Source organism: Orbicella faveolata, unplaced genomic scaffold (assembly GCF_042242905.1).
Source record: "Orbicella faveolata isolate gen_17 unplaced genomic scaffold, um_ofav_v1 contig_13, whole genome shotgun sequence".
In the NCBI taxonomy this organism is placed as follows: Eukaryota; Metazoa; Cnidaria; class Anthozoa; order Scleractinia; family Merulinidae; genus Orbicella; species Orbicella faveolata.
Genome location: NW_028301540.1, coordinates 19,480,001 through 19,492,500, shown reverse-complemented (window position 1 = coordinate 19,492,500; position 12,500 = coordinate 19,480,001). Strand labels below are relative to the sequence as shown.

Here is a 12,500-nt window from a genome sequence, read left to right as displayed (position 1 = left end):
GTCGCTTTTTGGTTTTCCTTTACTAAGAAAAAGTCTTTCTTAGCGGCAGGTCTTTTTTGCAGGGTGCAGGTTGCAGGTTGCAGGTTGAAATTTAATTATAACTGGAAAACCGCTGGCACTAAAAATAATTAATAACCTTGATACTCGTCAGGGGTTCTTACATAAAGTAGTTCGCCTCTTCCGCATAGTGAAAATACGATCGATCCGCTATAAGTATTTATCGATCGACACGCTGAGACCAGTGAAATCTCTTCAAAGCCATCTGAATGGCCGCTCCACAATTGTTTCCATCGATTCCAGAATTGGCTCGGGTCTTCCTATAGGACTCCACGTGCGAATTTTTATTTTAGCTTGCCATTTATGTATGCAAATTAGGACTATTTGAACGCTACGGTTTCCTAGCGCGCCAATCTTTTCAACGTTTTCTATAGCTTCAAGTTAAGGTCATTCGTCACATTTGCATTGCGCATCCTTACTGCGCATAATTTATGGCGTCATTAGCGCGCGCTTGTGCACGCGCATATTGAAAACATGACGGATTTGCCTTGATATTGAGCTCTGTCAGTTCAAAAATGGCTCTAGCTCACCAACGAGCATGGGCACCCCAATTTTTTTTCCAGTCGTTGTAATCAACTAATCATAAGCTTTGCGTGTGAAAAGACTGATCTAATTTCTACTGCTGGAAATTGAATAAATAAGAAAAATAGCAGATACACTGTGGTCTTTTCTATTTTGTAGTCGGTAACCACGTCAAGAAATTTGGTTCAAATTTTTAATCAAGGATTTAGCTTTCTGTCTGAATCAAACTTAAACGTTTATTTGTGTCCGACACAATGTATTGACTGTAGTTTAATGCGTGTTCTTATGAGTCCGGGTTTACAAAGATGTTACAATGGCTGGGAATGCGTTCTTATAATTAGCATTAAATAATGCCAAAATGGGGCATTTTCAATTCCTCACTGCTCCTTAATGAGCATGGGCACCTCCCTTTTTTATTTCAAAATTGAAGTTATCATATGACAAATATTCACTGGACAAAGTTTGAACAAAAATATATTGTCACTTTTATTTCAGAGGAATTACCTTAAAGTGCACCTAACCCCCCAATTTTTTTTTCGCTAGAACGAATCTACTTATTATTTGAAATAGCTCTGCGAAAAAATTTTTGGATTCCGTTAAATCCTCGATTTTCTGTGCCACGACGAAATCTCGAAAATAGCTCCAAAACACCGCCATTTTGTTTCACGACCGAGTTTGAGGAGAATGGGTCCAGCGGCTCTTGTGACGTCTACCCAGGAAGGTTGGATATCTCATTTCCTCTCATTTCCTTCAGGATGGTGCAATACACATTCGAAAAGTGCGCAGAAACGCCTTCCAGAGGTGCTATGGGCTGTTGCAGCAATATTCCAGATTTAAAGAAAGATATACTGTACAATTTACTGACGATGATCGGCTACTGGTGCAATAAAGACGTAAACGATGGTTGATTTTGTCGAACCGAAACAAGCGAACTGAATCTGTGAGAACCATTGAAGAGCTCTCACTGGAATTTGTTCCGCAGACTTTCGAACGCTATTTTCATAAATTTTCTGCTTAAAGCTAACCAGCAATTTGTAGAAATACTACCTACAACCTATATCTTCCAATCCCGCAGTATTTATAACATAACCGGCAAAGTTGTGTGATCCGGTCATGATCAAGAAGCGTTATACTGATATGTAAATAGATCGCAACTGTACGCCGCTAACCAACACTTATTTCTCTTTCGATTTCGATGAAAGTCGAAGATTAATCCTCTAGAATTACATGATAACAAAGTTGTTAGACTCGCAGAGTTTTTCGAAGGTTTCGAAATCAGCAGTGCGACAACGATTCTGTGCAATAGCGTCGAAAATATGACCGCGTAACATTATCTGCGCACCGCTTAGGGAACACACCCTTTTCGCTTATCCGACGAATTTCACTGCAAACTTTGAGAACAATTTACATTGGTTATTTGGAGTTACGACTTAAAACGTGTGACAATGTGAAATCGGTAATTATATGAAATGTTTCCTTCCGCATTGCTTCCCGCAGCTTCAAAAATACAGCTTCAAACAATACAATTTTCAATCGATCGAAGCCAATGTTTTGGAGGTCATCAAGTCTCGAAAACTGCAACATGTACGTCGCTCTTATAAACATGAAGCATTCAACTGAAAGTAAAACACAAACTGGATTTAACAGAACCTTGACAAAATACATTCTCGGTAAGGACAAATGTAAACGGGCTATAAACACGCGTGGGAATCTTATGTTTAGTTGACGAAATTACCATTAATTACCATCACATACCACGATAGACACAAGGGAGAGACTGGCTGGGCAAACAAACAAATCTTTATTGATGTCGTTCCGCTAAGGAAAAGAGACCCATGGGTAGGGTGGGCTGGGTCTTTCTTAACGCTACTGACACGCGATTGCTGACAAGCTGACAAACCGCACGCTATATATTACAATGTGGATGACCGCTGACAGGGTTACCATGGTAATTACTGTATTTGATCCAAGTACCAAAACCCTCAATTACCATCACACACCACGATAGACACAAGGGAGAGACTGGCTGGGCAAACAAACAAATCTTTATTGATGTCGTTCCGCTAAGGAAAAGAGACCCCAAAGCCAGGAAAAGAAAGGTGGAGTTAATTTGATTGTCGCAGTTTGGTGGTGATTGAATCGAGGATTTTGAACTTTTCGTCATTTGACATGGTTAGATACACTAAATAAGCATGGCTAAGCCAGTCGCCGTGCGACTTGATAAACTCGGTAGGAGCGCGATTATTGAAGGCGAACGAAGCACCCCCGCGACGAAAACTGTGCGACGAGTAACATGTTGGATCCAACCCTAAGCTGGAAACTGCTCTCTTAATGAAAGAGTTATAATGGTGTGCTAAAATCGGCTGGTACTGATTATTGATGTACACAGCAACCAGGGGCGAAAATGGCTCTGCAGGGACGCGCTGAAGATAAGCACTTAAGGCTGAAACGGGACATAGCGGGGACCCGGGTATGAGTGGAAGCGGGATTTCGAGAATACGCTGATTAATTTGTAGGGTCTTCGTGCGGGTGACCGAGAGGACAGCACCACGAGCAGAAAATTTAACACTAGAGCGCCTTAGAAAAAGGGGACTGTGATGAGAAAGATCGCCGAGCGCGCGCGGAACCAAATTAGATATCCGTAAAAGGGAGAAAAAGGCAACGAGAAAAAGCGCAGCCATGCAGGTATGGAAAACGTTGCCAGGGTCGAATTGGCGTGAGATTTTTAAAAGGATATCCACACTCATGGCGTACTTGCGCGCGGTGAAATCGCCTAAAAGCCTTCTGACGGCCCGGTTTGCGAGACGTGTGTCGTAATCGCCTATAAAAGCGCAACTATAACCTAAAGACTTATTGATATGCGAGAGAATGCTGAGGTAATTCCTAACCGACGAAAAAGACTTGAGTGACTGAGAGAGAAATGCGAGGTAGGCCAGGTATGTGGCCTTTGTAACAGGGAAAAAGGGAAATTTAAAATGAGAACAAAATAACTGAAAAGCGCGGAGATAAGTTCGCATTGTCCTCTTGGTTGAGTCTTGGAAGGCGAGCGTCAGGAGCTGAGACTGATATGACTGTAGCGCCAAGCAGTCGTCTGCCGAGAGAAAAAGAAACGAGAAAATGGCTTAAAGAATTGTAAAGTGAAAAACGCTGTCGCTGAGTGCTATCTCGCAGAAATCTTGCTCCGCCAGTACAGAAGAAACTCGAGTCGCGAATTCCGATCCTAAATGGAGTCGGCTTAGGGCATCCGCGAAGGAATTAGCGGAGCCCTCAACATAGCGTGCGCGTAAATTAATGTTGTTAATGGCTAAACATAGCCAGAGCTCCCGAAGACAGTTCTGCATGAAAAGGTCTTTGGATCGCTGATTGTTAATAGCGTGGACAGTGGCCTCATTGTCGACCAAGAGTTCCAAAGTGAGCCCTTGAAGTTTGCTATGCCAGGTCTTCACGGCGACAACGACAGTTAGTAATTCCAGCCGATTGATGTGGAGACGCTGCTGCAAGATGTCGTCCGGAAACTTGCAGTGGAAAAATTCGCCGAAACAAACGGCTCCACAGCCGGTAAGGCAAGCGTCCGTAGCAAAAAGGTGAGGATTGGAGACGACAATGTCAGTTGGAATTACTGAGACACCATTGAAATGTTGCAAGAAAAACATCCACCATTGGAGATCAGATCGAACGTCATCTGGGATTTTAGTTCGTGACTTACAATTTAGTGGAGCGTGTTTTAAGGTGTTGATTAGGCGGCACATGAAAGCGCGTCCGGGGCGGACACACGAGGTCACGAGGGCCAACTTTCCGAGGAGCCGTTGCAAATCTTTCCTAGTGCAAGATGTAATAGATCAAAAACGAGTGCGAGTTTTTCATCAGGGGTTCCAAACACCGAGAAACAGATGAAAGCACGACGCCGAAGGCGGAGTGCTTTTATTGTTTCGAGGTGTTTGGAACCCCTGATGAAAAACGAAGCACGAGTTTTTGAGCTGGCTTCTCAAAGTAGCATGAGAATTTTTTTCGAAGAATAGGTAATTAGTAGGCGTGCTCAATAGGCTATTGTCTGTTTTTTATTCATATGGTAAATGAAATGAATCTTTTATATGCGGCCATGTGGGCAAGTTTTAAAGGTTGAATTTTTAATAAATTAACATTATGCCGCGTGATGGAGATCGAGTGGAGATCAGAACGTTTTCGAGTTCCAAAAACCTCTTCTCAAGAAAATGTTTTGGTGAATGATGCTGTTCCAGTTTCAACTAAGTATAAAAACAAGTGGGCTGTGAACATTTTTGCCGAATGGCAGAGGTTGAGAGAGGTTAAAGTTCCGGTATTAGATTGTGGCGGTCTCTTCAAGGACTACGATTTACACAATGTTACCGCTGTGAGTGTAGATATTGCTGGAATGGACGCTCTGTCGCTGAACTATTGGTTGTCAAAATTTGTGATGGAGGTAGCTAAAAAGTCCGGTGAAAGATACCCTCCGAAGTCTGTTTATGGTATCATTTGTGCCCTCAAGCGTTATTTGGAGGAGAAAAATGGATCAGAAGCTTTGAATCCTCTGGACGCTAGTGACAAAAGGTACTTGACAACTTTTAGACCGAATTGGTTAGTAATTTAAAATGCACTGTTTCAGGACTTTAATTTTGTGTGTTATTTTTTGAAGGTTTGTCCTTTTCCGACGTTGCTTAGATGCCGAGATGAAGAATGGCGTTCGAGAAGGGCTTCACATTAAGTGTAAGAAAGAGGAAAAGGAGTTTGTGAGCGAGCAAGAAGAAGCAGTATTCTGGCAAAAGAAATTGCTGGGAACTACATCAGCTAAGTCGTTATTGAACACGATCTATTTCTACAACGGAAAAGTTTTTGGGTTGCGGGGGGGAGATCACAGAAATATTGTTGTAAACAACTTTGAAATTGGTCCAAATTTTATTAAGTTTGAAGAAAATGCCTCTAAAACTTATCATGGAGGTCTTTTTGATCTAAAGTATGTGCCGCGGGTGGTCAAGCACGTTTGTCATTCTATTGAGGAAAAGCACGAGCCGTGCCTTGTTGAGATATTCAGATTGTATGTAGGGTTAGTTGAGACTCATGCAAAGGAAGTTACTGCATTTTACTTTAAGCCATCAAAAACTAGGTTCGCATTCGATAAAGCGCCCGTAGGCATCAACAGCTTGAACAAGATTTTGCCTGACATGTGCGACGCGGCAGGCTTTAAACGCAAAACCGCTCACAGTTTGCGCGTTACTTGTGTTTCCTCCCTGTTCAATTCTGGGGTTGAAGAAAAATTGATTCGCGAAAGGTCGGGGCATCGTTCTAATGCATTGTTGCAGTACGAAAAGGCTACAGAAGAAAATGTGTCTAAAGTTTCAAAGATCCTAGGTCCAAGTGTTGTTAGTACAACTACATGTTTTACCACAGAGAAACAGGATCAATCTTTAACGGATGTTGTTTTCCAGAAAGGAAAATTCAAAAACTGTACAATTAATGTAACGATGTCTAAGAAGGAATAATATGTTGCTGTATTGTTGTTGTAAGCAATGATTTAAGCGGGAAAAATGCTGTATTTAGAATTATAATTAAGACTGATTAAAATTCAAGTTTCTTGATCAGTGTCTTGATCAGTTTTTGAACTAATCTACCGTGTGTTGATCGGTATGTTCATTGGGTATCAACATACATGCACCTGACCCAATTGATGCGAGCTGATTGGGTCATCAGCTCATGAATAATTAATGAGTTTGAGAAGTTTTGGTAGACCACGACGAAAGCTCTTCTTGCAATTCTTGTAGGCGAAACTGAGGGACGGTTAAAACCATACTGGCTGTGTTGATCTGCACGCCGAGACAAGTCATTTCACAACTTGGCGGGGTGTCCTTTTCGGGTGATGCTTGTAATCCTAGCTCAGAAAAAAGTCTGTTCATGCATGTGAAGGCATGGTGAGAGGAAGTGGGTTGTGCGGCGCCGTAAAAATCATCGATGTAAACGTCAGCCATAATGCCATGATTATTTAAAATAAAAGCCGCTGCTTTCGTTGTGCGCTGGCAGGCAATAGTAGCGGAGCGCAGACCAAAAGGTAAAGTCGTATGAAAATAAAATAAGCCATCAATGCACATGCCAAGGAGATGATAATCAGCCGGATCCACAGGAATTTGGTATTTACAGGTATTTACGTTTCTTACAATGGAGCATTGGGTGTTCCGCACTGTCGCAAACACGGCAGCGGTGGTTTTCCTTGTAAATGGCTTGGGTAGCGTCGCAAGAACATTCCCCAGTGTAATTCCACGTCTCGCATGACTTGGTTTGCTTTGCTTTAGGTAGACGGTTCAAAGCTGAAGTAGGCGAGGTGGTACTCGGGGCTCTCAGATCTAAATGCGTAAAGAATGTTTGGGCACGCTCCCTTATTTTGTTGAGGTCGGACCATAACATACGCTTGCTTTGTACGGCATTATGTATAGACAAGTGAAAATTCCGGACACTGGCCCAGGTGTAAGTAGTCGCTTTGTCCATGAGCAACTGTAAATGGCTGAGCATGCTCGAACTGGAGAGCTCTGACTGTGTTTTTAGGAACTCTAAATAACCACTAACGAACTCACTCATAGACAATTGATCGTACTCCAACGTACCTTTACTGGAGAAAACGTACTGGTTTGGTAAGGTGGAGGATGCCTTCTGGCGCGTGCGAAGTGTATCCAAAGTTGGAAACCTGGCGATAGCCGGATTCAAGGGTGTGGAGGCTGCAAGAACATTCGTGAGCGGAAGATCAGAGCTCGCGTGATCTGGAGTAAGCTGTTGTTGGTTTGCATTCGGGGCCGTCAGCTTGGCCAATTCCAACTGTGTCTTGGTGATCTCGAGTTGCAGTTTAAGGTTGTCCTGCCGAGTACGCTCGAGTTCTATCTCGGAGGAGATTGCAGGCGGCGTGATTCCCTCACTGGTTTTCGCGCTCGCTGATTTTTTGGATTTTTTCTTCGGTCGTGCCCCTTGAGCTGGAGGAGGGTTAAGTTCTTGCTCTTCCATGAGACGAGTGAGATCATCAAGATTGTACTCGAAATCCTTAGCCATGGCCATCTTTTGGAGAGTTAGTCGCTGCGAAAGTCGGAGATATTATACGAGATTGACGAAACAGGCAACTAGAAGTCTTTCTTAACGCTACTGACACGCGATTGCTGACAAGCTGACAAACCGCACGCTATATATTACAATGTGGATGACCGCTGACAGGGTTACCATGGTAATTACTGTATTTGATCCAAGTACCAAAACCCTCCAAAGCAGTCCCTGAGTTTTCTTTCCTGCTTTTCGTTTGCCTGCTCCTCCACTTCGTATCTAGCTTTCCATTCCTAATATACAAGTAGTTCGTCCGCAAAGACGTCTTCCCCGTCGTCGCTTGAAATATTGTAAATTGCTCTCAAAGCTCTAAGGAGTGAGTTCACAGTTGTCGAACGTGCTCGATCGAAGTTTATTTCGGAGCCTTCCGAATCGAAACTTAACTCTGACTCCCGTGACGAAAAAGAAATGATTCTGAGACAAAACTTGGACGTTTTAGTCCCAAAATACATCGGAACGATTAGTTTTACGTTCTATTTTCTCGAGCAACTGAGGCGCCATTATGTTTGGTTCCTGGGTAGACGTCATCAGGTACCGCCGCCCCAGACTCCCTAAAACGCGGTCGTGAAACACTTAATCGTGACTTTGAAAGGGCATAGAAAATCGAGGATTCAACCAAATTCAAAAATTTCTTCGCCCAAATGCTTCAAATAAAGTCTAGATTTGTTTTAGCGAAAAAAATTTTGGGGTTAAGTGCACTTTAATATTGTTGCGGAATCTATACTCTACCTAGCTTCACCGTCATTACTACAGTCAGGAAACATTTGTAAGTCTTTATATTCTGTCCTGTATTTTTCTTATCGCTCGGCTCTTCTTCACATTTATTTTTATTTATTTTTCTGGTCGAACCTCGCTCGATCTTTCAATACTCAACGGGCTCCTCGAGTCTCTTCAACAGAGCGTGAGTTCGGCGTAGCGTCAACAAGAACTGTAAGCTTAACAACAGAAGATTCCCATCACAAATGAAGCAAATAAATAAAGAAATGAAATAATATAAGATTGTAACCATCGGAATATACTAGCACAAGCTCGGACTGCGTGCTTTCATTTTGGTACTCACAGGGAAGAAACCAAATTCAGCAGATGTTTCAGATGATATTTCAGATGTTTCTTCAAAAACAATAACTCATTGCAGGCTTTAAATCATAGGAATATACTCTCCTCCCATCGCTTCGGTGGGTTTGGCACTTAGGTGGAAGCTACCTGTTCGAGCGATTGTAAACAGTGTCATGTAACAGTCACGATAAGTCTACCACCTGCACGTTTCTTTTAAGTGCCAGCGGTTTTCCAGTTATAACAAGAAGATCTGTTAGATCTTATAACCGCGCTTTTAAAATTTAACTGTTTGCTTAGCACTACCGTCGGAACGGAGTGCACATTCCAAAGTAGTCATTGATGATTCTTTTCTTACTGTAGACATCACATCACTTGATCAACACAAACTGTATTATTGCACCATCAGTGGTAGCCATTGACAAATCTCCGATGACCTAATGGTCTTAATCTTTGTAGAACTTTCTTCGGGATATGTATGGGCATGAACGATATAAATGACACGATAATAACACTATTAACAACAGCTTTCTTTCTTAAAAGTCATGATTAAATTTAATTGGTGTTTTCCACGAGTAAAGGGCTAGTAAAGTAGTCACACAAGTCATATAATTTAATAATAAAACTCTATCCCGACCAATGTATCGATTTTGGTCACTCCAGTGACCACAGATTGAAAACGTGACAGAAAATTGGCGTTACTTTCGATGATCTCATCATTAGCCAATTATAGGCCATCTTTCAGCTCTTTTCGTCATATCCACCCCACGGGAGAATTTTGTCAAGTTAGCTAATTTAGTATGCAAGCCAACGTAATGGCGGTCACCGTCGACGAAATGTTTATTTGCTCAAAACTGGGGCAAAATCTTTCGGAGATGGAAATCAGGACATTTGTAAGGATACAGAAAATAATTGGGGGCCGGTTGCTGGCTTCTAAGGCTGAATTTATCCAGAAGTAAGCTGTATTTTCGTTTTCGTGCCGAAAGCCGTGCGATGAAATGTTATCGGCTTGTTCTGCTGTCTTGTTCTGTTTTTCTCTTGGTCTTTGTTGTAGCCCGCCGAGGCCAGTCTTTCGTCTAAATGAGTTGAAAAAAGTTCGAAAAAGATGTTCCCATTCAAGTTTAAGCTCTCAGGCGATAATTCTGGAGATTTTTGGCCGAAACGTTCGGCTTTGTTATGTTCGTGTTTTTCGGTTGCTATGGGCGACCGTGGCTTCCTTTGTTAGGTCAAGTCTGGGGAGTGAGGTCACAAAAAAATTCGAATTAATTCTGGTTTTGTTCGATATCGCTGAAATTTTAACACGATAAGGCTGGATTGTTGACGAATAGATTTACCGCCTGCCGATGTGTGGTAGCTATTAACGCTGAAGTGTTATATCGCTTCGAAGTCAGGGTTTTGAAGAGATTTTTTTGCAACGTGTGGGTTCGGCGTGATTTTGTAATCGGAGGTTTTTGTTGACCCCGAAGGAAAAAATATCCGGAAAAGGTCATTTCATCGACGATTCAAACAAATATAAATATGTATATGTTCCGAGCTAAATTTCTGCTGAAAAAATATCATTTTTGACGAACGCTGGGTTTTTAATTTTTTCCCGCGAAAGTCAGTATCGGAGATGAGATTTATTAATGTTTCAACAGCTTTTGGCGAGTAAACATCACAGGTTGCGTGACTCAAAATTTGGCCGAGTGGAAGCTTGGGTCTGGTCGCAGACAAGACTGCGAAAACAAGAAGATCTGTTAGATCTTATAACCGCGCTTTTAAAATTTAACTGTTCGCTTAGCACTACCGTCGGAACGCAGTGCACATTCCAAAGTAGTCATTGATGATTCTTTTCTTACTGTAGACATCACATCACTTGATCAACACAAACTGTATTATTGCACCATCAGTGGTAGCCTTTGACAAATCTCCGATGACTTAATGGTCTTAATCTAGAACTTTCTTCGGGATATGTATGGGCATGAACGATATCAACGACACAATAATAACACTATTAACAACAGCTTTCTTTCTTAAAAGTCATGATTAAATTTAATTGGTGTTTTCCACGAGTAAAGGGCTAGCAAAGTAGTCACACAAGTCATAAAAAAACCCTATCCCGACCGATGTATCGATTTTGGTCACTCCAGTGACCACAGATTGAAAACGTGACAGAAAATTGGCGTTACTTTTGACTCTCACCAAATTTGTCGTATCCCCCCCCTCGGGAGAATTTTGTTAAGTTAGCTAATTTAGTATGCAAGCCACCGTAATGGCGGTCGCCGCCGGCGAAATGTTTTTTTGCTCAAAATTGGGGCAAAATCTTTCGGAGATGGAAATCAGGACATTTGTAAGGACACAGAAAGTAATTTGGGACTGGTTGCTGGCTTCTAAGGCTGAATTTATCCAGAAGTAAGCTGTATTTTCGTTTTCGTGTCGAAAGCCACGCGATGAAATATTATCGGCTTGTTCTGCTGTCTTGTTCTGTTTTTTCTCTTTGTCGTTTTTGTAGCCCGCCGAGGCCAGTCTTTCGTCTAAATCAGTTGAAAAAGGTTCGAAAAAGATGTTCCCATTCAAGTTTAAGCTCTCAGGCGATAATTCTGGAGTTTTTTGGCCGAAACGTCGGCTTTGTTATGTTGGTGTTTTTCGGTTGCTATGGGCGACCGTTGCTTCCTTTGTTAGGACAAGTCTGGGAAGTGAGGTCACAAAAAAATTCTAATTAATTCTGGTTTTGTTCGATTTCGCTGAAATTTTAACACGATAAAGTTGGATTGTTAACGAATAGATTTACCGCCTGCCGATGTGTGGTAGCTATTAACGCTGAAGTGTTATATCGCTTCGAAGTCAGGGTTTTGAAGAGATTTTTTTGCAACATGTGGGTTCGGCGTGATTTTGTAATCTGAGGTTTCGGTTGACCCCGAAGGAAAAAATATCCGGAAAAGGTCATTTCATCGACGATTCAAACAAATATAAATATGTATATGTTCCGAGCTAAATTTCTGCTGAAAAAATATCATTTTTGACGAGCGCTGGGTTTTTAATTTATTCCCGCGAAAGATGAGATTTATTGTTTCAACAGCTTTTGGCGAGTAAACATCACAGGTTGCGTGACTCAAAATTTGGCGGAGTGGAAGCTTGGGTCTGCTCGCACCGAAGTCGAAAAAAACAAGATCTGTTAGATCTTATAACCGCGCTTTTAAAATTTAACTGTTTGTTTAGCACTACCGTCGGAACGCAGTGCACATTCCAAAGCAGTCATTGATGATTCTTTTCTTACTGTAGACATCACATCACTTGATCAACACAAACTGTATTATTGCACCATCAGTGGTAGCCGTTGACAAATCTCCGATGACGTAATGGTCTTAATCTAGAACTTTCTTCGGGATATGTATGGGCATTAACGATATGAACGACACAATAATAACACTGTTAACAACAGCTTTCTTTCTTAAAAGTCATGATTAAATTTGATTGGTGTTTTCCACGAGTAAAGGGCTAGCAAAGTAGCCACACAAGTCATATAAAAAAAACCCTATCCCGACCGATGTATCGATTTTGGTCACTTCAGTGACCACAGATTGAAAACGTGACAGAAAACTGGCGTTACTTTTGATTCTCACCAAATTTGTCATATCCCCCCTCGGGAGAATTTTGTCAAGTTAGCTAATTTAGTATGCAAGCCACCGTAATGGCGGTCACCGTCGACGAAGTGTTTATTTGCTCAAAATTGGGGAAAAATCTTTCGGAGATGGAAATCAGGACATTTGTAAGGATACAGAAAGTAATTTGGGGCCGGT

At 41.8% G+C, this 12,500-nt stretch overlaps 2 protein-coding genes and 1 pseudogene across 2 annotated transcripts in view; 2 read left to right on the top strand and 1 right to left on the bottom strand.

The window, feature by feature from the left end:
- Nucleotides 1-12,500, top strand: part of LOC149115467 (uncharacterized) — a 309,029-nt gene that overhangs the window by 42,716 nt on the left and 253,813 nt on the right. The window lies entirely within an intron of this gene.
- LOC149115479 (uncharacterized) lies at nt 4,733-6,173 on the top strand (annotated as a pseudogene).
- Nucleotides 5,425-8,317, bottom strand: LOC149115478 (uncharacterized). The gene has a single exon (XM_089284949.1). The coding sequence runs from the start codon at nt 7,627-7,629 to the stop codon at nt 6,721-6,723; it is 909 nt and encodes a 302-aa protein (XP_089141075.1). The 5' UTR covers nt 7,630-8,317; the 3' UTR covers nt 5,425-6,720.